Source organism: Sparus aurata, chromosome 13 (assembly GCF_900880675.1).
Source record: "Sparus aurata chromosome 13, fSpaAur1.1, whole genome shotgun sequence".
Classification (NCBI taxonomy): domain Eukaryota; kingdom Metazoa; phylum Chordata; class Actinopteri; order Spariformes; family Sparidae; genus Sparus; species Sparus aurata.
In genome coordinates this window covers 32,856,430-32,882,821 of record NC_044199.1, presented here as the reverse complement: position 1 = coordinate 32,882,821, position 26,392 = coordinate 32,856,430, and the positions used below count along the sequence as shown (strand labels likewise).

Genomic DNA, 26,392 nt, shown 5'->3' with positions numbered 1-26,392 from the left:
TAAAGGTAACAAAGAAAAAAACAATATGTCGATCTGTATTTAATTCCAAACAGTGTCGATATTTAATGTCGTCCTGATAAACTTTATAAGAAACAGACTCACATAAAAAAATCAGGTTTATGTATGAAAAGAAAACAGAATGTAATCAAATAATACAAATAAATAATAATACATTTTATTTAAGAAGCGATTCTCATGATGCTCAGACACAACAGAACAACATGACATTACAATAAAACACATTAAAAACAGGAAAAACAACCAACAGATATTTTCATCTCAACAAGAAGAGTTTGACTATTCACAATGTTTATCATCATACAAATAAACAAAATAAAAGTTACATAATTGAAACTACAGAGAGAAACCTAAGACACGAGATAATAACCCGACTCCGTCCTCCTGATGTGAAGGTGTCTGATAAACATATAGTGTGAATATGATACGACATGTTTGGTACATGTAATGGACTGAACTGAGTTTTAAAAGATAAAATAAAATGTTTAATTCTGCTTCCTCACGTTCAGTCTGGACTCTCTGATCCATCCAGACCATGTGAGAGGTCTGATGGATCATATATCTAACACAAACCATCTGGTGTTTTATAAATCAACATTTTAAAACAGATTTTTGACAGAAAGCCAGTGTAAAGCTCTGAGACCTGGACTGATCCACTCACAGCAGCTTCTTCAGAGTCCCCGGCTGGCTTTTGTTCCTCTTCTTCCTCTTTTCAACAGCTTTTTGTCGAGTGAACCTGAAGGCATCTCAAGGTTAATTGAGCTGAGCCGCTGCTGTCGGCCAATTCTTCACGTCCTCCTGGAAATAAAAGTAAGAGCCTCTCTGGCGGGCTGGAGGCCAGAACTGGACTGAACCAGCCAACAGAATCCAGATCTGGAGCCAAAGTTTGACAAAACACACTGAACCTGGAGGCAGATGTCAGAGAGCTCTCACTGCAGTTACAGCCTCATATCATATTTAACATATATTCACTTTATACCAGCGAATACTTCACTTTTTATACCTGCATGTTGCGTCATTTCACCTGACACAGTATTATTTTAAAGGGATATTCCGGTGTAAGCTTAATCCATGGTCTAAATCACTGTGAAACTATGTTAGACTCCCTCTCGAGAGATCAAGTTAGCAGACCGCTAATTTACGGAGTTTTATCAACCTCAGAAACGACCGCACGACAACAATACACTGCAGTAAATGGATCCAAATATAAACCGCCACCAAAAAGCCACAAATAATGCTCAGAACAGCACCAAACTTCAGCAACAGTACAAATAGGGTCTCAGCACATAGTCCGGGGCATCTAACCTCCGCTAGCTTAGCTGGATTTCTACTGAAAAGCTGACTAAATTTACCACTCTTCTGCAGCAGCTTCCTGTTGACGGGAAGTCCCGACGAGTCGATTACCGAGTGCAGTAGAGTTCCGCGGCTCATGGATGAAAATGTATGATTATGACTCCATGGAAAAGCAATCAAAGTTCATATGTGTCTTACCTGCCAGTTTATAACAGTTATTATCGAGAGCGGACAGGGAAAAGAACGGAATTGAGCATTTCTAACCGCACTCGGTAATCATCGCGTCGGGACTTCCCCGACCCGGAAGCTGATGGAGGAGAGTTGAAATCTGTTTTTAGCTTCACAATAGAAATCCAGCTAAGCTAGCAGGAGGTTAGATGCCCCGGACTATGTGCTGAGACCCTATTTGTACTGTTGCTGAAGTTTGGTGCTGTTCTGAGCATTATTTGTGGCTTTTTGGTGGCGGTTTATATTTGGATCCATTTACTGCAGTGTATTGTTGTCGTGCGGTCGTTTCTGAGGTTGATAAAACTCCGTAAATTAGCGGTCTGCTAACTTGATCTCTCGAGAGGGAGTCTAACACAGTTTCATGGATTAAACTTACACCGGAATATCCCTTTAAGTACAACACCAGCCATGATGGGTACTGTGTCATCTTGAGTTTAATCGCTCTTGTACATTTAAAAGGTTCATTTATGTATTTTAACAGCAGACATGTTAAACAAAGCTGAGTTTTAGTCCCTTTATGCAACATGAGAGAAACAACAACAGCAAACAAACAATTTTATTCTTAAAAATTTAAGTTTGGCCGCAGTTTGGAGTTCAAAAGTACAGTATTTATTATTATTTCTGTCGGTCTCTCCAAAACCCTCACAGATGTCACTGACGAGTCGCTGTAATCAGCTCTCACATCTGACACCTTCACAGCTCTGATGGAAACGTGAAACCCTTCCTGCTACGTGTTCATGTAATCCATCGTAAATCTTCATCTATGATTCACATCACACCTTCATGTTCAGATGGGGCTGGTTGTTCTGGAAGAGAAAAGGTCCAATATGTCTGTATCTGATAGCTGGTGGCAGTGCAGAAACACAGGCAGCTCTGTGGAGAGCAGGATGTATTTACACCAACACTCCACTGAGGGGCGCCAGAGACACACCACACACAGTCTGTGTGAAACTGAAGGTACATCTTACTATCATTGAGTCATTGAAGTGTAACTATTATTTGAATAGATTCATATAAATTAGTAAAAAGTACAATATAACAAATTGTCTCTGTCAAATGCAGTGAAGAATAAAGTATAATAAAAATATTATTTACATTATGAATTGTTTTATGTGTCCTTTTCTTTATTCTATATCAATATATTTACATTACATAAACAGATATGAACGTGTATAAGTTATTTATAATAATTGGTTGTTGATTAATTCTCTCTGCTGCTCATTTAAACTATTTCTTTCACTTTGCTGCCAAACATTACATAATGACACGACTCCTCTCTCTGATTGGCCGAGCAACCTGTCAATCTACGACGCCGCGTCCAATGAGAGCGCGCGGCAGGCGATACAAACTGGCAGCCGCCATGTTGTGTCTCCGGGGGCCTGGAGCGACGTCCGGTAGTAAACAGTAGATGACGTTACCGCCCGCTCGGCACTTCACGGGAAACGGACCGCAGCTGGAAGCCATGAGCCGTCCGTCCTCAGCCGGAGCCGGAGGTGGAGGACTCGGGGCCGGGAAAGCAGGCGGAGGGAAGCACGGGGGGTCTGGAGGCGCCGCTGCCGCAGCAGCGGCAGCAGCCGCCGGTGTGGGCTCTGTGGCCGGGTCGGGGTCTGCTGCCCCTTCCTCCGCCGTGTCCCTGACCTCAGCCGGTCTCCCCGGTCAGTCCCCGGAGCTCACGGCGCTGTTCGAGTGCCCGGTATGCTTCGACTACGTCCTGCCGCCCATCCTGCAGTGTCAGGCGGGTCACCTGGTCTGCAACCCGTGCCGCCAGAAGCTGAGCTGCTGTCCGACCTGCCGAGGCCCGCTCACCCCGAGCATCCGGAACCTGGCCATGGAGAAGGTGGCGTCCACGCTGCCCTTCCCCTGCAAGGTAACCCGCCACACACACACCTGAGCACCTGCTCACCTGCTCACCGCCGCGCGGCACAAACACGAGCTAACTGCTCACTTCTCCGCACTTTAACGCGACTTCCTCATCCCGCAACATGCTAACGCTGACAGGTGTGTGTGCGCGTGGCTTGTGACGTCACGGGAACGCCAAAACAAATGGTGAGTGTGAGTTTTAATGTGTGTGTGAGCAGCTGCATAAAGGGACAGTCTGCACATTTCTACACGTCAGTGTGACCTGAGGAACAAGTGATGTCAGTGATGAAGATGAAGACTGACAGTGATGAAGACTCGGTGTTTACAAAGGTCTTCAAACATGAAACTGTTAGAGGACAGATGTGTTCCAGATGTGCGTGAGAGACTTCATGTTGAGTTAACTTGTTAATGTGGAGAAGTTCTGCTCACTGTGTCTCATCAGAGTTCAGGTGTGATTGTTGTTCTCCAGGCTGATGTGAGCAAGCACGTTTACTTTATGAGCCTTTTTGGCCATAACTCGATACTTCACTGCTAACTCTGTTTTATTACGGTGGAGTAAATGAGGCTTGTCTAGTTAAATTCAGCGATCGCTCCGGTCCTGATGAGCTAAATGATGTGGGACCAACGTTTGGTTTCTTTCTAGTAGTCGACCTTTGACCTCTTTTGACATTTAAATAAACCCAAATAATAGTTACTCTGAGCAAATCTCTGTTGCTTCTGTTCTGTTACTATTATTATTATTAGTAGTAGTAGTAGTCGTCTGTGCTGCATTGTAGAATGTGTAGTTTCTTATTTTCTACCAGAATCTTTGTTGTAGTTTTTTGTTTCTCAGTGAACTAACTCACAGACTCACAGACGCTCTGTGAGCTCATCGGCTGGTGATTGTCGTCGCAGCGTGTGATTAATATCACCTGGACAGACGGGTGGAGTCGTACATCTGCGAGGCTGTAATTCTAGTTCTGTCCTAGTTTGAAACCTGCTTCCCGACCAGGGTTGAATTACCACGTCGCTTTGCTCTGAGGCACTTTGCTGACCTCTGAGGTGTGTGTGTCGGCCTCTCCTGTTCATGGTCACCTGTCACACCTGCTGCAGAGGGATACTGAAGTCATTGAACACATACTGACGCATTTGTAATTATATTTGTGGCTTTGGTGCTTCGGATGTGGATATTTTAAACACACAGTATCAACTTTTAACAACCTGGGCGTGTTTCTACTTCCTCTTCACTTATCTTCACTTTTAAACTTGAAATATCACATTCAGTCTTCGTTCTCTTGACATTTCGCAATTTGTATTTTCCAAAGTGCGGACTGAATCAGGAATGAGTGCTTTTAGGTTGTCGGCACCCTCAGTGAGGAACAATCTACAGACTGAGCTTAAACTTGAGAATATTTATCACTTTTGTGCAGTTTTGTTTGATCATTTTAGGTTTTTTTTCTGGCGTAATTCTGTTGAATCCATTCCTGGACTGGTCTTTCTTGTTAAACAGATCTGTGATCTCAGTGGGACTCACCTGGTTAAATACAGGCTAAATGAATAAAGTAAAAACCTAAGTAAGTGTGATAAACATTAACGTTCTTTTACATCTAATCTGACAGATCTGGCAACGAGTAGCGCTCCACAGATACTCGGTGTTTCTGATGAATATCTTGTCCAATGTTTGGTGTCGCTGGTGGGAAAATGTTGTTCGTTGGGACATCTCGTGTTCAAGATGTCAGACTGGATGTTCAGTTAATGTGTTAATAATATTTCTTCATCAGAAGAGAGTTTTTAATCTGATCTCTGTGGTGATGTGGACGTGAGCTTCCAGCTCTGAGACATGTCGACGGTGTCAACCAATCAGGAGCGAGATGCTTAACTGGTGTTTACTGAAGGAAACAATCAGCTGACAGACAGACAGACAGGTGCAGTGATACAGGTGTCTGTCAGAAACTGCTCTGACTCCATTACAGACGCATTAAAGTTGAATTGACTCTCTGAGGTCGACTGAAAGCTGAGGAGGAGGAGGAGGAAGAGGAGGACGAGGAGGGGGAGGAGGAAGATGAAGAGGAGAAGGAGGAGGAGGAGATTCAATATTTTAACAAATTACGACATATATGTAATTTTGTTTTTGTGAGAATCCGCTCAGAGACTTGCTGCAGAAATCTGATGGTCACGGTGAAGTTCAGGAAGTCATCAGTTTGTTTTAGATCAAAGTTAAGAAACAGAAGGTTTTATTTACCTTTTTAACAAATCGATCAGTGTTTCCTGTCATCTTTAAAGCAAACAGGTGGAACACTGTCTGGTTCCAGCTTCTTAAATGCAAAGAGTTTCATTTTTTCTTTGTCGTTTCTGACGGTAACTGAAATGTCTTTGGGTTCCGGACAAAAGAAGACGTCACTTTGTGATCTGTGAAGTTGTGACGAGTATTCTTTCTCAATTTCTGAACATATTTCAGATTAATTAACGATGTAAATGTAGTTGCAGCACAGAACCTCAATCATTGCCCTGTTTTGTTGATTCATTTATTAAATGCTAGAAGATAATGAAACATGGCCTTCACAGTTTACTGAATCTCAGGTTTATTTTAGTCAGTACAACAGGAGACATTAAACAAGCACATGTTCCTGTTTGAGAGGCTGAAACGGTGAATTCAGTTTAAAAAGTGATCCAGTCACTTCTGTGTGGTGGAATACAGGCTCAAAACCAGCTGTTCAAACATTATCTGATCCCTTTACTGGTGTGTGTGTGTGTGTGTGTGTGTGTGTGTGTGTGTGTCTTTTGTAAAAGACTTTTAGAGAGAATGTTTCCTCAGTTTCTGTCTTTTTACTGAAACTACATCATCAACATGTCGATGGAGACGAGCTGCTCTTCTTCTTCTTCTTCTGCTTCATTTACATTTCAAACCCTGATAATCTCATCTGCATTCACACTCACATCCACCGCCTCCCTGCAGGTGTGTGTGTGTGTGTGTGTGTGTGTGTGTGTGTGTGTGTGTGTGTGTGTGTGTGTGTGTGTGTGTGTGTGTGTGTGTGTGTGTGTGTGTGTGTGTGTGTGTGTGAGTGTGATGTTTCGCTGCAGCTCTGAACCGAACTGGATGTTTGAGGCTGATTCAGGTATTTGAGGAAGTAAAATGACAGCGTTTGTTTGTTTAACAGTCGTCACATTAACGAGGAGACCTGAGTCGATATAAATGTTTATTAATGGATGAACCTGATTATCAGTTAAGAATTATTTAAAGGGACAGTGTGTAACGATTTAAGTAATTTATTAACTCAAATCAGCGTCTTCGTTCATAAGTAAGTCCTCATTGGTGTACAATTACCTCTGCCAACAATCTGACTTATCCTCCTGAGCGAAGAATTACCTATCTGAATATACACAGCACGGGCAAGCTCTATGGAGGCCGCCATGTCTTTTTGGTTTTAAAAAAACTATGGACTGCCGAGAGGGACACAAAGCACTACGTGGTACTACGTAGTAAGGCTAAACGCGTTTTCGCTCAGAGCTAGCTTGACTGCGGAACTGAGAGGGAGCTCAGCGAAAGCGCTCGTCACTAACAATAACAATAACTAACTACATCTTTACCTCATTACTTGAATCAGTAGAAACACTCGACGCTGTTGGGAAAGAGTCCATATTTTGAAAATGAGTTTCTTGTCCGTCAGGGCCACCGTAGCTTCCGGAACGTCTCCAACGTCTTCAGAACGGGAGGGGTGAGCAAAGGAGTGTTGCAATGTAGAACCTCACAGCTAGATGGCGCTAAATACTTGATATATTACGCACTGTCCCTTTTAATGTCTTCGATCAGCTTTTTATTACTTGTTGTTGTTTGATTTGTCAGATGTTATGACGTCATCACCTTAAAAAAAGGTGCAGACCGCCCCGTTAAAGATGGAGAGAGAAAGCTGACAGTCTGATTCGCAGGTTGAACATGTTTCACTGGTGGTTCTGACTCAGTCACCAACTTTCACACTGACCAAAAACCCACTAACACCTGCTAACATCTGGCTTTTGTGTGCGATATGACTGTATATTATCGGGATTTACTCCCTGATCAATAAACCCTTCAGCAGTCGTGAATTTATCGCCTCCAGATCGGCTCGGCTGTGATATAAACGTAACACCTGAGTGAACAACTACTTTACTCTTTGACTCCCTTTTAGCCGCGATGCTGTGATGTGTGTTGACGTTGAGGCTGCTGGCTTATTAAAGTATTTCAATCTGTCTCCGTCGAGCAGCTTGAACATCGTTCTGCAGCTGCTGAGTTTGAACGAGAGACTGAAGAGACAGTGTGGTGTGATGATCAGTACTGAGCATGTGCAACTCATCAGAGATCAGACAGAAGCAGGATGCCTCACTCCTCAGCAACTTAATCAATAATTTGCTGTTTCAGACACATCGTTTATTTCAGAGCTGGGTTAAGACTTTTTTGGATAAATTTAACATCTCCTGGATGTTGTCTGAAGATTATGAGCTGCTTGATGATGATGATGATGATGATGATGAGTGTGATGGGTTTACCTACATTTAATATAGCACACAGGCTCATTTTGGTGTAATAGCATTGAATTAATCGCTGACAGTCTCCAGCACTTTACCAGTCTACTGACTGCTCTGAGTGCTTTATTTGGGGGTTCAGTGTCTTGCTCAAAGACAGTTTGACATGCAGCTTGGTGGAGCTGGGATTCGAACCAGCCACCTTCTGATTGATTGGTGGCGGCAGTGGCTCAGTCAGTAGAGACTTGGCTTGGGGACCGGAGGGTGGCTGGTTCAAGTCCAGTTACGGACCACAATATTAAAGTGGACTGGCAGCTGAAGAGGTGCCAGTTCACTTCCTTGACTACTGCTGAGGTGTGTGTGTGTGTGTGTGTGTGTGTGTGTACTTACAATATGCAGCTAGTGATGGGTCAAATGCAGAGAATTTCAGGGTGTGTTTGCATGTAACATGTAATATATCTAAAAAAATTATTAATAAAGTATATAAAAATGTTTTTAAAAATTACTAGACGACCCGCTCTACCTCCTGAGATCCAGATGCCTCTGATTTTTGAAAAACAAACAGAGTTTGTGACGTCATCATCTTCTCCAGAAGCCAAATCGCCAGTATGAATGTAAGTTAAGTACGTTTCTGCAAAAGGACTGAAGTTTCTATTTCTCTCGTCACAATGCTGTTCTCATGGTCTGAATAGGTCAGTGGTTCCCAACCTTTTTTGTCCTGTGTACCAACACTCATGAGTGTTGATGATTCTCCAAAAGTGGTCATATGAAATGTTACACAACTGATTATTAAATGAAAATCATTTTATTTCATCTCCTGAATTTGAACATTTAATTATTCCGGCATATTCTATAAGTGAAGGCACTTGTTGGAGTCATGAGAGCATCACTGTTTGGATTCAAATACTTGGTTTTGTCACAACAGATACGGCTGCAGATCTCATTGGTCTCCGTCAGTGGTTTCTCACGTGCAGTTGTTGAAACTCAGACTTGAACTGTGGTCACTGGCTTGGCAGCCTTGTTGATACATTAACTGCCAACATTTCATCGCGGCGCCTCGGGGCTGCGGAGGCGAGCAACAGAAGTTACAGCTGTGCAGCATTTCGAAAGTTGATTTAAAAAAGTGTCAACGTTACTAATGAGGCTGGTGATCGACTCTCACACATCAGGAAATGGCTCCTTTTAATATCCTGATATTAAATTCAGCGCCTGGCTCTCCATCACGCCTGCTGCTGTTGGTCCTGCGGGTCATTAATGTGATGGATCTGATCCTCCTGAGTGCTCGCTAAATTCTCCATCACTGTGTAATTGAGTTAAAGTGTTTTTTTATGGTCGTTCCTCCGAGCGCCTCTCTTCTCTTCAGATCCTCCGGCTCTGCTTCATCCAGCTGTTTGATCTATTTTCTCTCTTCCTGAGCCAAAACGTTAGCGATGTGACATCACGGCCAGAAAGGGTGACATCATTAGAGTAGCTCATTTATAGAGTCTCCAACATCTTTGTCGTCCTCAGACTGAAAAGGTTCATGGCGATGTCTTTGTTCTGAAGTCCCGGTGGTACGAGGAAACATATATCAACATGTGAACAGACTTTGACACCGGAGTGCTCTCCATTCCTCTTCCTCCTCCGTCAGCGGGCGTCTTGTTCTTCCACAGTTGTTCCACCGTTACCTGGGGATCGTGACCGGGGAAAACAGTGCCTCTTCCTGTTTGGTTGTGCTTCCTTTGTGTCATAATAAATCAACCTTTGTTTTTGTGAACCACGTCGAGCCCGGTGGCTAACTGACTATCATAGTTACAGTGAGGCTTATAGGGAAACAATCTATATGTGGATGATGTCATTTTTCCACAAACATCAGTATTTACTGCAGAATGATGAGTTAAAGCAAAAAGTTATCTGTTGCCAGTTTAAAGAATTATTGACGGGTTTAAATCACAGCGTCAGTCATCAGGTCATTTGACACGTTTTCAAAAAGCAAAATTTTCAGTGAAGGAAACATTTAAAAAAAGGTGTTTTTTAATGTGACCGCAGAGTGTTTTTAGAGAGGAGAAGAAGAAGAAGAAGAAGGTGAGAGGAGCAAAGAATTCTGGGATAAGATAGACAAAACAACAGGAGAATAAAAAAAGAGAAAGGAAACAGCCGCTTCTCTCAGCAGCTGTCAGCTCAGCAACACACACGCACACACACACACACACACACACACACACATTTCAGTACAAGTACAATCTGATGTAAACACACTGCAGAGTTGAAAGGAAGGAGAAGAGAGAGACATGAAAGCAAAGAATCAGTGTGTCCTACAGTGTGTGTGTGTGTGTGTGTGTGTTTGTGTGTGTTCCTTGCTGTGCGCGTGTGTGTGTGTGTGTGTGTGTGTGTGTTGGGGGGGCTGTCGACAGATGCTGGGAGGAGGAGGAGGAGGAGGAGGAGTATCGCTCTCGGCTGAGCGATACTCCCTTTTTATTCTCTCTCTCTCAGCTTTCTTTCTCCCCGCCCCCACTGTGTGTGTGTGTGTGTGTGTGTGTGTGTGTGTGTGCGTTTCTTGCAGAGTGTGTGTGTGTGTGTGTGTGCTGCATTGCCTCAGTGACGGTGCTGTGCGGTCGGTTGGAGGGTGAATGTTTTTCTGCCGCTTAGAGAAGAAGAGCGAGAGGTGGAGAGACATTCAGAGAGAGAGAGAGAGCGTGTGTGTGTGTGTGTGTTTCACCTCGGTGTGTGTGTGTGTGTGTTTCACCTCGGTGTGTGTGTGTGTGTGTGTCGCCGGTCGGTCGGACGGACAGACGCCACACAGCTGAGAGTGTATCGGCATCTGCGTGTGTGTGACAGTCGCTGTGTGTGTTTCGTGTTTCACCACAGAAGAAGAAAAACAGTTTGTTGTTTTTTTTTATTTTTCTTCTTCTGCTGCTGCAGCAGGAGAGAGAGAGAGCGAGCGGGCGAGCGAGGTTCAGCTGCATTACTGCTGCATCTGTTTAGAGTCAACGACAGAGGCTGGTACGTGTGTGTGTGTGTGTGTGTACTGTGTGTGTGTGTGTGTGTGTGCTGATTGATTATGTATCAGCTCTTGTTTTGATGTATTATTTTGTTGTTGACAAACTGCAGTCAGCTGATATTTATGTACTGGACCTTTATGGTAAACAATTGATCGCCATATTTATTGAGAGCTTATTTCTGATTGATTGATTGATTGATTGATTGATTGATTGGCGGTATTGATGATTATGATGATGATTAATAACATTTAGCTTCTTTATTAATTGATCTGCCAGTTATTTTCTTTTAGTTGTTTGAAATAGTGAAAAATGAGTTAATACTTATCGTCACTGGTTATTAGATCACGATGACTTGACTAATTGACGAACTGATCGATCATTTAGTCTCTAAAATGTCATGAAATGTTCACCAAAGACTCCCAAATGACTAAAACCCAAAATAGTTTCACTCTCTGTGAAGGAAAACAGATAATAGCTGCTGTATTTCTTGATAAATGACTCCAATTAATGTTATTGTTTCTTTGTTGGGGCTGAATGTTGAAGGTCGACGCTGTCAAGGCGCCAATTAGAATGTGTTCTGTACACTGAGAATCAATAACTGTCGGGTTCTGCAGGCAAACATCAGCTTCATAATGTCGTCTGACATGTACTCAGAGTATCAGAGTAAAAAGTCTCCCTCTGAAGGACATTTGTGCTCAAAGCTAACTGAAGCTCACGTCATATTAACAGAATTCAAAGACTATTAAAGTTAAAGGTAGAATCAGTAGGATTTGTCCCAGCTGTTCCTGAACGCACCACAAAGACAGTTGATTGTTGAGTCTCATTCCCAGGACGTCAAATAGACACATGTTGGGTTGGTAAAGCGTCCCGAGCAGCAACAAAGAGAGAAAATCAGAAACTCTCTGCAGATACGAGACACTAACACGCCTTTTCTCCACATTCCAGTCTCCCTCTCTGTCTGTTTACGCCTTCTTACGTCTTTTACGTCTTTGTCTCGTCTCGCTGCGTCTGCCGTGCGTGATGTGCTCTGATTGGTCCACATCAGTCTGCTGATGCTGGGAAATAACAAGAATCCATAATTCACCTCAGATGCATCAAACTGAAGTAACGAGGCTGTTCTGAAGCTGTGAGGAGGAGAAAGTTCACATGTTTGAGAAAGAAAATACTCGAGTACAGTAACTGAGTATTTATGTTGTCTTTTCCTGGATTTAAAGGCTCTTTACAGGGAAGTGATGTTAGTTTCATTATTGTTATGATATTGGACTTTGTCGCCCAGTCCTGATATTTATGACGAGCTTTTTAGAAGATATATGTGTTGTATTGAAAACCTGCAGGGTCCTAAAGTAGCAGACTCCATGCTAACGGCCTGCAGACTTGTAGGATGCAGCTCTGTGTGACGATGTGCTTCGACAGGCTCAGTCAAGATGCCGACAGTCCTGTTTTTCTGTTGATAAACACAGGCCTTAGTCTGGTCCTGATCCGGAGTTAATCTGACCACTCAGACGGTTCATGACGTCCTGAGTTTACTCTGAGTTTCAGCAGACGATTTATTTGGGCGGTGAATCCTCTGATTTCTGTTTTCAGACACCAAAGCATCTGCGACGAACTGCAGCCAGTCGTTTTAATCTCTCTGATATATGATCTCCACGTGGCTCCGCAGTCTGTCTGAACAGCTGCTGACCGACCGGCTGCTGCCTGTTTCTGTCCTGCTGTCTGTCTGCTGAAAGTACGGAGGCCACAGAGGGACAAACAGCTTCAGGAGTTTAACTTCTCAGCCTGAGTGAAGAGAATCAATGAGGGACTGATTTAAACTGCCTGTTTACCAACATGTGACTGTGACTTAATTAAACTTTGTGAAGCGAGATGTTTCATCGAGTACTTCAGTATTTCATCACGAGACTTCAGTAAGACAGAACTTCATTTATCCACAGAGAAACTGTTGTGCAGCAGTTACAGGGCAAAGTAGGAAAGAGTGCACTTGAACGCACCGTGACGTCCTTGTTGACGCTCATATACTTTGTTGTACGAGTCGATGTAGATTACAGGTTTGAGGACGTGCACCTGAATGCACCATGATGTTCCTCTGAACGTGTCAAACTTGAGTGCAGTCGTTTCTGTGTGGAAGCTCATTTTGATTGATTTTACAATTTTAAAATCCTGACGCCCCAAATAAGAATTCAATAATAAAAAGCAATATTTTACAAAAAGAGCAGGAAGAAGAGTAACAGTTGTTGGCTGCTGCTCGTATGAATCAATCAATCAATCAATCAATCAGACTTTATATGTATAACACCTTTTTAATACAGATTACAACATGAAGCCATCGCTGTCTATTAAACTATTAATAATCTAAGTAGAGAAAATAACTGGCAGATTCATCAGTTATAATTGTAGTAATATAATAATATATAATAAAGCTGTTATTTGCAGCTGAATGATAAAGTTTATCTCCAGCTGTCGTTGTCATAGCAACAAGTCCTCGAGCCAAAACCTAAAAAAAAAAACAAGCTTGCAGCTCATTGGCTGATCGTTCGACCGCGCAGGAGATAAAACCCAAAACAGTTCCTCCATCAGGTTCTGGCTCAGTTCTGTCTGTCTATAACGACTCCTCTGTCCCTGATCCAGGACTGCCTGCTACTTATTGATCCTGTAAACTGTGACGCTTCAGTCACAGATTTGATTTATAGTGTTTGTTACAGGAGGAATGAACTCCTGAGACATGACTTATTTAATCACGTAAGATTAAAACCCGGCGTGTAGCTACATCACTAACGAGGCTTCCTGCCATGCAGATGATTCAGATTCCCTGCAGGATTGTGGATCAGAGACTTTTAATAGGATTTGTTGCCAATTAAAACAATCTAGAAACTCACAGAGTAACCTGTAAATGATCCTGTGTGTTCTGTAGCAGCGTGAGCAGCTGACTGCTTGTTGTTTGTCTGTTTTATGCTGACTGAAGTTTCTGGACTGTTTCAAAGTAAAGGTTTGGAAGTAATCAAGGTGTGTGTACGTGTGTGTGTGTGTGTGTGTGTGTGTCAGCAGTGTGTGTGTGTGCGATGCTGTGTCCGGCCTCCTGCCTGCCTCTCCTCAGGGAGCTGGCTCAGTGGCGCTGCCTGCTGGGCTGGCATCGCCACCACGGAGTCGGTTCAGCTAGCGCCACAGGGCTAAGCGCTAACACTGGACAGCAGCAGCAGCAGCAGGGGTCAGAGGTCAGGGGGAGGGACAGTCGACCTGTCGGCCGCACCAAACCGCTGCAGGGCAGCCAGGTGAGTCCTGGACCGAACAGAACAGAGATACATGATGAACGTGTCGTCTTTCTTCTCTGGGGGATTTTTGTTGCTGTTGGTTGTTGAATTGGTTTGAAGCAGCAGCTCAGAGTCGAGCCGTCACCAAACCTGAACGATTGGTTCACTGAACCCACAGATCTGTTGCTCAGACTGGACTTCCTGGATCCTCTTTCAGGTCTCAGTGATTGGTTGAGACGTTTGAGCTGACCGCTACGACGAGCTACGTGATACTTCTGTGAATGAGAGGATGATGTCGTGTAAACACGGCTGTGGTGTCTGCAGCTGTTTGTGTAAACATCTGTTGTGGATTATAACCCCGGCTGCAGTCCTGATAACTGGACCTCACCTGTTTTAAATTAATCTGATTTCATTATTGATCTCAAACAAACTGACTCGACCGATTTCCTGCCAATGAAAAACCCTAAACCGCTGAGAGCTGAACCGCGATGAAGGGAATCTCTTTACCTCTAATCCATTTATCTCACACACACACACACACACACACACACACACACACACACACACACACTCTCTCTCTCAGTGCTTTTAGCCTGATTGCTATCGATCGAGGTGAAGCAGGTCGAGGCTGCGGAGTGTTTTTCCTGCTGTGTTGGTTTTATCCTGAGAAATATGCTGCATGTGTTTAAAGCAGTTTTAATGGAGGATGAAGAAGATCAGTGTATGTGGTTGAAATCTGACCAACTGTATGTGTGTTTATTGTGAGACTCGGTGATATATAATGACAAAGAGTGAGAGCGTGCAGCTGTTGAACTGTCGGGTTTAAGACTCGTGGTTCAGAGGAACAACGAAGAGTCGGGTGAAGCTTCGTAGACGACGTACTCGTTTGTGCGTATAGTAACTTGATCTTGATGATGAGCTCAGGTAGCTTAGCACAAGTTTTGTATAGTATAACGTCCTCCTCTCCTCCTCCTGATGATATAAAGTCCTCCTCTCCTCCTGATGATATAAAGTCCTCCTCTCCTCCTCCTGATGATATAAAGTCCTCCTCTCCTCCTCCTGATGATATAAAGTCCTCCTCTCCTCCTCCTGATGATATAAAGTCCTCCTCTCCTCCTCCTGATGATATAAAGTCCTCCTCTCCTCCTCCTGATGATATAAAGTCCTCCTCTCCTCCTCCTGATGATATAAAGTCCTCCTCTCCTCCTCCTGATGATATAAAGTCCTCCTCTCCTCCTCCTGATGATATAAAGTCCTCCTCTCCTCCTCCTGATGATATAAAGTCCTCCTCTCCTCCTCCTGATGATATAAAGTCCTCCTCTCCTCCTCCTGATGATATAAAGTCCTCCTCTCCTCCTGATGATATAAAGTCCTCCTCTCCTCCTCCTGATGATATAAAGTCCTCTCCTCCTCCTGATGATATAAAGTCCTCTCCTCCTCCTGATGATATAAAGTCCTCCTCTCCTCCTCCTGATGATATAAAGTCCTCCTCTCCTCCTCTGATGATATAAAGTCCTCCTCTCCTCCTCCTGATGATATAAAGTCCTCCTCTCCTCCTCCTGATGATATAAAGTCCTCCTCTCCTCCTCCTGATGATATAAAGTCCTCCTCTCCTCCTCCTGATGATATAAAGTCCTCCTCTCCTCCTCCTGATGATATAAAGTCCTCCTCTCCTCCTCCTGATGATATAAAGTCCTCCTCTCCTCCTCCTGATGATATAAGTCCTCCTCTCCTCCTCCTGATGATATAAAGTCCTCCTCTCCTCCTCCTGATGATATAAAGTCCTCCTCTCCTCCTCCTGATGATATAAAGTCCTCCTCTCCTCCTCCTGATGATATAAAGTCCTCCTCTCCTCCTCCTGATGATATAAAGTCCTCCTCTCCTCCTCCTGATGATATAAAGTCCTCCTCTCCTCCTCCTGATGATATAAGTCCTCCTCTCCTCCTCCTGATGATATAAAGTCCTCCTCTCCTCCTCCTGATGATATAAAGTCCTCCTCTCCTCCTCCTGATGATATAAAGTCCTCCTCTCCTCCTCCTGATGATATAAAGTCCTCCTCTCCTCCTCCTGATGATATAAAGTCCTCCTCTCCTCCTCCTGATGATATAAAGTCCTCCTCTCCTCCTCCTGATGATATAAAGTCCTCCTCTCCTCCTCCTGATGATATAAAGTCCTCCTCTCCTCTCTCCTCCTCCTGATGATATAAAGTTCCTCCTCTCCTCCTCCTGAGATATAAGTCCTCTCTCCTCCTCCGGATTAGTCCTCCTCTCCTCCTCCTGATGATATAAAGTCCTCCTCTCCTCCTCCTGATGATTATAAAGTCCTCCTCTCCTCCTCATGATGATATAAAGTCTCTCTCCTCCTCCTGATGATTAAAGTCCTCCTCTCCTACTCCTGATGATATAAAAAGTCCTCCTCCCTCTGAGATTAAGTCCTCCTCTCTCCTCCCTGATGGATATAAAGCTCCTCTCTCCCGCTCCTGATGATATAAAAGTCCTCCTCTCCTCCTCCTGATGATATAAAGTCTCCTCTCCTCCTGATGAATATAAAGTCCTCCTCTCCTCCTCCTGAATGATATAAAGTCCTCCCTCCTCTGATGATAGAAAGTCCTCCTCTCCTCCTCCTGATGATATAAAAATCCTCCTCTCCTCCTCCTATGATATAAAGTCCTCCTCCTCCTCCTGAATTATATAAAGTCAAAGTCCTCCTCTCCTCCTGATGATATAAAGTCCTCCTTCCTCCCTCCTGATGATATAAAGTCCTCCTCTCCTCCTGATGATATAAAGTCCTCCTCTCCTCCTCCTGATGATATAAACTCCTCCTCTCCTCCTCCTGATGATATAAAGTCCTCCTCTCCTCCTCCTGATGATATAAAGTCCTCCTCTCCTCCTCCTGATGATATAAAGTCCCTCCTCTCCTCCTCCTGATGATATAAAGTCCTCCTCTCCTCCTCCTTGACGTGCGGCTGCTAGCGCTTTTAGCCCTGCTGCAAAAACCAGCATAGACCAGCACCAAAACACAACGTACGTTGTGTTTTGGTGCTGGTCTATGCTGGTTTTTCCAGCAGGGCTCTCAGCAGCTATGGAGAAGATTTCAACTTTTAAAGGGTTGACAAAGAATACAAACATTTATTTCCTGGCTTGTGGCTTTTAAACCGTCTTGGAGGAAGTTTTTTCTTCCCTCATCAGTTGAAGACACAACAACCAGCAGCAGTTTGGCCTCAGTGAACCCGTCGATGTTTTCCAGCCTGCTGCCCTTTTTCAGGAAGCGGCTGCTGCGCTGAGCTCTGCAGCCGATGAATATTTAATGAGACGAACACTGAAACTCCTGCTGGGTCACCTTCCTCTGTGTTCATCACGTGACTGATACACGATTCTGATCAGTGTTCCACTTATTGATGGACCGAACGGTGCAGTGATGTCGTCTTAAACACCCGAGAAAACACTGAACCTGTCAGAATTAAGACCTTTTAATGGCTCAACGGAAACCTGAATCATTTTATCTTTACTCCTATTAATAAGATCTCTGACAACATTCACACATATATAATTTAACTGTCTTTGTTTTCTCGGCCCTCGTTTAATCGCCTCCACTCGACTGGAGATCGTCCGGGCTGCGGCGGCTGAACATTAACGTGGAGAGATTTATGGTGGCGTGGTCGTCCGTCTGCAGTCTGTTGTTTCGTCGTGTTGCTGTTTTCTGTCCTGCTGTCGACAGATTCAGCGTCTGTCTTCAGTCTGCTGCTGTAAATAAGAAATGTGTCGGCAGGTCTGAGGTAAACAAAAACCAGAGAGAGAGGTTAGAATTATATATTCATGAATAGACGGAGGCGTCCGTCATCCATCATCCTCCCGCTGTCTGCTCACCGTGAAGGAGACAAATCCAGAGCTGGAGAGAATCCACTCGTCATGTTGGAGACGTTCGACGTCCAACAGAACACAAACGGTCCGTCTGTCTCCTCACCGGGCCTCAGACTATTAAACCCTCCTTTATTAACAGCGTGTTCATGTGGTGCTTATGATTTATTGATTTAATAGAGTGCAGTATGACTCAAGTAGTTAGATAATTCCAAAATCATTCAAGTAGTTTTGCAATCAAAAATTACTTTTCACTGTCTTCTGCAGTAGATTGATCATTTTGGGGTTTGAAGATGTCTGAAACAAGTCGAGTCATTTTGAAAACAATCATTTGATTAATCAGTAATGGAAATAATCCTCAATTGTAGCAGAACGATGATTAATTCAAAGGGAATTTTTCTCGTTAAATAAGTCGTCATGGTTAGTAATTCTTCGGTTTGTGCTGTGATGACATCACTGTGATGATGTCATCACAGTGATGTCATCAGGAAGACTTAAAAGATTTATAACAGGAAGTCTGAGTTACAAACTGGAGGTGATGAGCAGGCAGAGAAGCTCTACTGAAGGCTTTCTCCAGTTGCATTATGGGAAATGTAGGATCCAGTGTTCGACCCGTATCTCCAGGCTGACAGTCAGGATGTCTTCAACTCTGCTGCTCAGATCCTGAAGTTCGGTCCAAAGTGTCCCGTTAGAATCCTGTCCCACGATCCTTCACGTGTCTCTCAAACACGACTGACAAAGATTTGTATATTTTATAATCAGTAACGTTCACTGAGAACCAAACAATTTAAAATCACTCCAAGCACCACAATCATAAAGTTCTATGATGTTGGACAACATATAGAGCGAGCCACTCGGGTTCTAAAAAACAGTGAAAAATTCCAAACAATTCTCAGATTAATTGGGAGAACGTTTTCAGATCGATGTAAAAGAAATGACTGTACTGCAGAGCGAGGACAGTTGACGATGTGAAACCCGGACGTCACGATCTTCAACTGTGATTCACAGTCAGTGAAAACAATCCTGAGCTCTTCAGCACAAATACAGGATGAATAAATGTTGGTAACTTCGTCTCACTGACGTTTAATCACACGTCAGATTTAACGTGTTGTTGCAGATACGACGTGCAGGCCGAGCCTTCAGACAAGCTGACAGGATTAGGACATTTAAATACATCAGGAAACCAATAAAGGACGTCAGACAGTTTATCTGAATCACTCCAGTGAGAATCTTACTCACCGCCATCACTTTATACTTGTTGTTTTAGAGATTTGCACTAAAATCTTTTATTTTCTGAGGAAAGCTCAAATCGACGAGCGTCAGATAAAAAGTCCTTCAGCTTCTGTTTTATCGTGTTGATGAAATATCTCCAGCACATCAAGATAAATAATTTCAGATTTTCTTTTGCCTATTTTTTTATTTTTTAGAATGTTTTTATTCTCTGATCCGTCTCAGTCAGAATTCACTGTGTGGTGGTGTGAGGGCCATCCGACCAATCAGCAGTCTTCTTCTGGACACACTGATGCTGAATCCTCTCTCTCTCTCCCTCTTTCTCTCTCTCTCTCTCTCTCTCTCTCTCTCTCTCTCTCTCTCTCTCTCTCTCTCTCTCTCTCTCTCTCTCTCTCTCTCTCTCTCTCTCTCATGTTTATGGATGCTCTCTCGCTCTCTGTGGGTTCAGTCGTGTTCAGATGTTCAAACAGCCTCCTCCTCCTCCTCCTCCTCCTCTTCTCTCCAGTCCCTGTGTTTCCCGTCGTATCGCTGATTTCATACCTCATTTACCGTCCTCATCAGTGCTCCGCCTCGCTATAGGCTCCTGGTCTATCTATAGGTGCTTTGTTGTTCAACATGAAAGAGATGGAGGAGGAGGAGGAGGAGGAGGTGGAGGAGGAGGAGGTGGAGGAGGAGGTGGGGGGAGAATCCTTTCACTGTGACCTTCAGCATCTCTGAAAATTTGAGGAGAAGCTGCAGCCATCACATGATAATCTGACCAGAATAGAAACGCAGAGGATTTATTAATATCACAGCTTCATCTGGATCGTTTAAATGAACTGTGTTGAGCCGCAGCAGCAGCAGCAGCAGCAGCAGCAGCTTTGTTCTGAAGACATGAAGCTCAGTTGTCGTTTATAGGAAAACTAAAACTATTGTTATCATGATATATAATTGTGACAACTTAAATTAGATTATTATTTGGTATTTTAGCTTGCAGATGGTTTAAAGACGTTGATTTCACTTGTCAAACATTAGAGCTGCAACAATCACACGATTAGACGACCAAAAGACAATTATGACATCAATATGAGAGATTTAAAAACATTTTATTAAACTAGACTAAACAATTAAGCCATTAATCATGACAACCTGCACATTAATTGATGATTTGAGGCCGAAATTACAGAATTAATCGCTGCTTTTCTTAATAACTGTCGTCGTTTGTTCCACTTGTGTTTTTCAAGTCAACATGAAACGACTGGACTCTGACGCTGAAGACTGTCAGCACAGACAGAAAAATGAAATGAAAGTACAAGATGGAGTTCACACAGGAAAGAGACTTCGTGGTTTGAAGGCAAAAGAGGAATTGAAATTTTGACCTCTGGATTCTTCGGTCAGAACATCAAAACTCTCTGATGAATAAACGGATGTAACCTCGTCTCCATTCATTAAATAATGTGTCGAAACCCAAAATAGAAAAGCTCTGTTTCTCTGGAGTCACTGTAGCAGGAGACAGAATATGTTTTTGTGTCAAGATGTTTCCTTTCTTCCTCTCGTCTCGTCTTCTCGTCTTCGTCGCCTCCACACAGAACCTGAACAGACTGAAGTCTGAACATCAAACATCATCTGATCGTCGTCGCCTCGAACACATATTTCTGAGGAAGTGATAAAAATAAAACAGTTTTGTGGAGAGAAGCGTCTCTGGAGTCTGAAGTCTGCAGGTTTGGCAGCAATGTGACGTGAAATAAATGATTTTGTCAGAAACGAGAGATGTTTTTCCTTTAATTAATGATTTTAGGAGTTTAATCAGTGATTGAGGAGTTTGATTAATTTATTCAGGAAGACGTCTTGTTGATTCAGCCTCGGGTCTCTTCTGCTTCATGCTGACACACACAGATGTTACAAGATGCAAATTTATGGATTTTATTTATGCTGAAGTCGACTTTTAACACGTCGTTCTGCTGATTATCCACACAGAATAAATTCTGGTTTGGTCCGTTTACAGTCCGACAGTCTTTCTCTCTCTAACGTTCGTCCCGTCTCTGTTTCCTCCCTCAGTACTCGTCGGCCGGCTGCCTGCTGACTCTTCACCACAGCGAGAAGCCGGATCACGAGGAGGTTTGTGAGTTCCGGCCGTACACCTGTCCGTGTCCCGGAGCCACCTGCAAGTGGCACGGCTCGCTGGAGGCCGTCATGCCTCACCTGATGCACTCACACAAGTCCATCACCACGCTGCAGGTCGGCAACACAACCTTTCAACCTTTGTATTATATAACACGCCATCTTTACAAAGAGACTTGAGACTTTCCTCTCTCTCTCTGCAGGGGGAGGACATCGTCTTCCTGGCGACGGACATCAACCTGCCGGGCGCCGTCGACTGGGTGATGATGCAGTCGTGCTTCAGCCACCACTTCATGCTGGTGCTGGAGAAGCAGGAGAAGTACGAAGGCCACCAGCAGTTCTTCGCCGTCGTGCTGCTCATCGGCACTCGCAAGCAGGCCGAGAACTTCGCCTACCGCCTGGAGCTCAACGGCAACCGGCGGCGGCTCACCTGGGAGGCCACGCCGCGCTCCATCCACGACGGGGTGGCGGCCGCCATCATGAACAGCGACTGCCTGGTGTTCGACACCTCCATCGCACATCTGTTCGCAGACAATGGCAACCTGGGGATCAACGTCACCATCTCCATGTGCTGAGGGAGCACACACCACAACAGGGACACGTGCAGGACCAGTTCTGGAGGTGTCGGGTTCACCTTCGGGCTCGGTCCGTGGTGTTGGTGGTACCGCCGGCTGAGCGGCTGGAGTCGTTTGTGAGGAACAAACTGAACATTTGGAGACGTTTTAAACGCTGAGAGAAAACTTCTCAAATGACTCGACAGCAGCGACAGAGCGTCAGCAGCGCCCTGATGAATTATGGGTCGTCCTTCTGTCCCTTGATTGGACGCTGGAGGACAAGTGGAAGAAATCTCCACCAGCGACGAGCATCGGGCCCGGAGCGGTCCTGATCTTCTTCTCCGGAGCAGAAACCAACAGATTCTTCAGACTCTACATGTTCACAGTATTCTGTTCTGGAGCTTCAGTCTCAGGGTCGAGTCCACAGCGTTCACCAGCAGAACCGGTCCGAAAGAACCGCCACTGTTCAGGTTTACATTTGAGCTGCATGAGCAAAGTCCCGCCCACTTAGTTACTGTTGCTACGACAGATAAGCTCGAAAATGAGACGCACTGAGCCGCGATGGAAGGACACGACGACTGGCTGACGTCCATCTGACCTTTTCTGAGTGTTTCCATCGCTACTGCAGACATAAAGAGGAAACAAACCTGTCAGACGTTACGCTAACGAAAGCTAACGTGAGCTAACGTATGTGTCTTTGCTGATGGTGTTGAGGTCTCACACAGTCTGATCCACTTGTGACAAACAAATGTAACGGAGGCAGAAAAATAACTGAAATGACGTCGTTGTGCTGGCAAAGTCGACTTCACCAAGAACTAAATGACTGTAGATCATTAAAGCTTCTTCTGCAACAAACAGAAACAGGTTTCATGTCGGGCAACAAACACACTGATAACAACATATATATTATGTATGTGTGTGTGTGTGTGTGTTGTTGGGTAAAAACCAGCTTACAGATCCATCAGTCAGGATTTAAACCAAACACAGTAAAAAGAAACAGTCGTACACTAAAGCTGTCGACGCTGGTTTTTTCAGGACCGATGCTGATTATTTAGTGATCCAGGTCCAAAGTGAACCAGGCGCTGGTTCCAAGTTGGTTGTGGATCTTTTAAGAACCAGTTTGCTTTTCACATCATGAGAGTTTCCGTAGAGTCGCATCATCCAGTCTGTGTGTGATTTAGATTCACCAGCGCTGCCAAGAACAACCACGACGGACGACATCGAGTCGTTTTCACGTCTGCATCCGAACACGACTTGATGCTTCCATCAGTGAAAATAAAATAAATGTTTTGTTTGTGTGGATAAATCAGAAGAAGCTTCACCAGCTGGTTTGTAAAAGCAGTGGTTTAAAGTCTTCTCGCCACCAAAGTGTCGGTTCCAGAACTGGTTCCAGGTGAGCACCGGCTCTGAACCAGCACCTGAACCGCCCCGGTAGAAAAGAGCCGATACACTCACAGCAAAAATAAAACTACTGATGTCAAAGTTCAGAGTAACCAGTGATTGAAATTTCCGCTACTTTTACTTCGATTCCAATCAGATTAATTTATCAGTAGTTGGATGCAAAACACTCGATAACGCTGAATATCGGCTCTGATCCGAACAGTTTGTCTGACAGGTTTAATTCCACTCTGTAAAGTGTTTGTGTTCTTGGGTTTTGGATCCTGATTGTTATTGTTTGTGTTTTTATAACTTTGTAATCTCTCATCTCAACAGTCCTTGTTGGGCTCAAAGTTTCCATGAAAGCTGCAGTTGTTTCTGTTATTCTTCAGTAAATTCAGTCATATTTTCCAGCGGTAGTTGAATCCAACCTTCAGGATGGAAACGTCTCGACCCGTCAGCCAGATGTTTCTACAGAACCGCTCAGTGACGTCTCAGACTCGACTGTGATCGACCTCACAGGACTCGACTGCTGCTTTCTAAAGGCTGCTGGCAGTTTGAGTAAAGCAGAATAATGTGAACTCTTCAGTGACTCTGCTGTAATGAACTGAGGCTGAGTGGAAGGATGCTAGTTCAAATCCCTGCTGCAGAACGAGGCTGGCAGCATCCAGCCGTGTTGTGACTGCACTCGGTTCACTGTCGGCTCGTCTCTCACGTTTCGGAAGTCGGCGTTCGACCTCTGTGGGAACCGGCTGAGCGGTGAAATCCAGTTAATCCTCAAACCGTCTTTAATCTCAGATAAAAGCAGTGAAATGGAGGAATAATCCTCCCGTCCCTCTTCCTGCAGTCTGTCTCGCCACCAGCGCCTTACTTTTCTACCGCCAACCTCCTCTTCTTCCTGTCGGAGCTGATGAGCTTCACCTGACACCTTCAGGTCGGTTCACTGAAGACCTGCCAGGGAAACACAACCGAGACTGTCGATCAGAACTGACAAAAGAAACGTGTATTTTAAAAAGGCTGTTTGCTTGTTTAAAGCCACAGTGACACGATGGACGGTTATTATGATTATTAAAAGCTAATGTGGGATTGTGGGTAAAAAACAAAAGATTTTCCAACATTCCTCGTCTTCAAACCTTCGTAGCAACTGACCAGGAAGAAACTTCACAGATACCTCGACCACAGACACGTCTGTACTGAACCGTCAGACCTCTGCAGCGTTCCCTCTGTGTTTGTTCAGCCGGAAAAGAAAAGTAACAGTTTGACGTGGAGCCATTTAATCTGATAGTTCTGAGAGTAATTCTATCATTGATGTAAAGAAAAGACTTGTAGGAAAGTTTCTTACATACATAAGAACATAAAATACCAAATTAACTGTAAAAACTGCCAAACTAATGGATTCTCATATGTACAGATTATATGTCAGTCCCTAATCTGTCATCTGTTGCTTATTAACTAATTAATTAACATCTTGTCTGACTAACCTGCTAGATAACGCTGATTTGTGTCACAGTACAACCTCATGTGACAAAAATAAGATAAATACGTACATTTTGGCTAAAATACAGTCTCTCGCTAGACAAAATAATAAAAAAAAAAATAGCTAGCCAAACAATGTTTATAAGATTTCGAGCTAGCAAATTAATATTTTGGTCACAGTAGCTTGCTAGATAACATATTTCTTTAACTAAGTACTGAACATGTTAGCTAAGATACATTAGCTTGATATACGACTTGTTTCTAGCTAGCTAACATCCTCACTGTTACATTTGCTTGTTAGAAAATGTTTGTTGTCTAACCCTAACCCTAACCCTTCTTAACAAGCTAATGTATCTTAGCAAAGATGCTAATTAGTTGGCTAGCTAGTTAAGACAACTGTCACAGTACAACTTCACCTGACAAAAATAAGCTAACTACCTAAAATCAAGGCTAATTTACAGTAGCTTGCTAGATGTTTGTTTTCTAGCGAGCCATTCGACATTTTGGTTACAGTAGGTTGCTACATAACATATTTCTGTTGCTAACTACCTAGCATCTTGGCTAACATAGCTCGTTAGGTAACATTTGTTTTGTTTTTTTAGCTAGAAAACAAGCTAATGTATCTTAGCCACGATGTTAATTAACAGAATATTAATGAAAACATGACAAACTTCAAATTTATCAGCAGTTAGTGTCTTTATTGATACTTTCTCTGTGGTTTAATACTAATGTAAACTGTTAGTGACCATTAAATCTTTATTGTTTGATGCATCAGAACCTTTTTATCGACACTCCGGTGGGATCCAGCGTTCGGATGTTAAAGTCGTGTCTTTGATATTTTGAGCGCTGAATAACGAACACAGAGGGAACGCTGCTCTCTGATCATCACTTCCACTTTAAAACCCGCTGACTTTCTATGAAATGTTTGAAAATACTGTAAATGAAGTTATAATGACAATATATTTTCTAAAAACAAAAGACTGCTCTGCGTTTATTCCTCGTGCTCAGTTCGATGTGTTTGTGTTGCTGTTTGTTTCGACTGTAAAGATCCGGAACGTTATTTTCTAAACTGTTCCTGACGTTTGTTGTGGATCCTCTTCTGTTATACAAGTTCTTTGGTTTTATTCAAGGTACAAGAAGCCTGTGGACATAAAAACTACATCTCCCAGGGTGCATTTCAGCAGCAGACATCCAGCCGCAGAGCTCCAGATTATGTTAAATGTACCGCAGACGGTAACCTGAAGCTAAAAATCACTTTGTAGAAGCCACATTAAATATTCAACAGTTTGGATCCTTTTGGGATTAATTTAGTAACGAGTGTCTCCATAGCAACAGCAGCTGAGGCTCATGGGTATTGTATTTAAAGATGTCCACCAGATCAGCAGCAGCAGGACCGTAACAAAATCAAATCCACTTAAACTATTAAAGTAAAAAGAGCGACCGGTGTCGTCTGTGATATGAGGACGTTGTTCTGATCGGACCTTTCTTTGTTCTGTTCTGCTCACTTCTGCCATGTTTCTATAATAAATGGGTGCAGTTTGATTCTGTGTGATTCTGATCTTTACATCGTTGTAACGTCAGACGGGATGTTTCAGGATGATTCAGAGAACAGCGACATCAGTCTGTGTCACCTCTGTCTCCCTCTGGTGGCTGCAGGGTTTCTCTGCTCTGAGCTCCATACAGGTGCTGGAGCT

At 43.7% G+C, this 26,392-nt stretch overlaps 1 protein-coding gene across 2 annotated transcripts; it reads left to right on the top strand.

The window, feature by feature from the left end:
* Positions 1 to 2,819: 2,819 nt before the first annotated feature.
* siah2l (seven in absentia homolog 2 (Drosophila)-like) lies at positions 2,820 to 26,240 on the top strand. 2 transcript variants are annotated; one of them, XM_030437952.1, is made up of 5 exons: positions 3,106 to 3,406; positions 10,780 to 10,860; positions 13,899 to 14,125; positions 21,229 to 21,408; positions 21,495 to 26,240. In XM_030437952.1, the coding sequence occupies exons 1-5, from the start codon at positions 3,235 to 3,237 to the stop codon at positions 21,864 to 21,866; spliced, it is 1,032 nt and encodes a 343-aa protein (XP_030293812.1). In that variant the 5' UTR covers positions 3,106 to 3,234; the 3' UTR covers positions 21,867 to 26,240. The 2 variants fall into 2 exon arrangements, with proteins under 2 accessions (XP_030293813.1, XP_030293812.1); XM_030437953.1 differs by lacking the exons at positions 10,780 to 10,860; positions 13,899 to 14,125 and having other exon boundaries at positions 2,820 to 3,406.
* Positions 26,241 to 26,392: the final 152 nt, after the last annotated feature.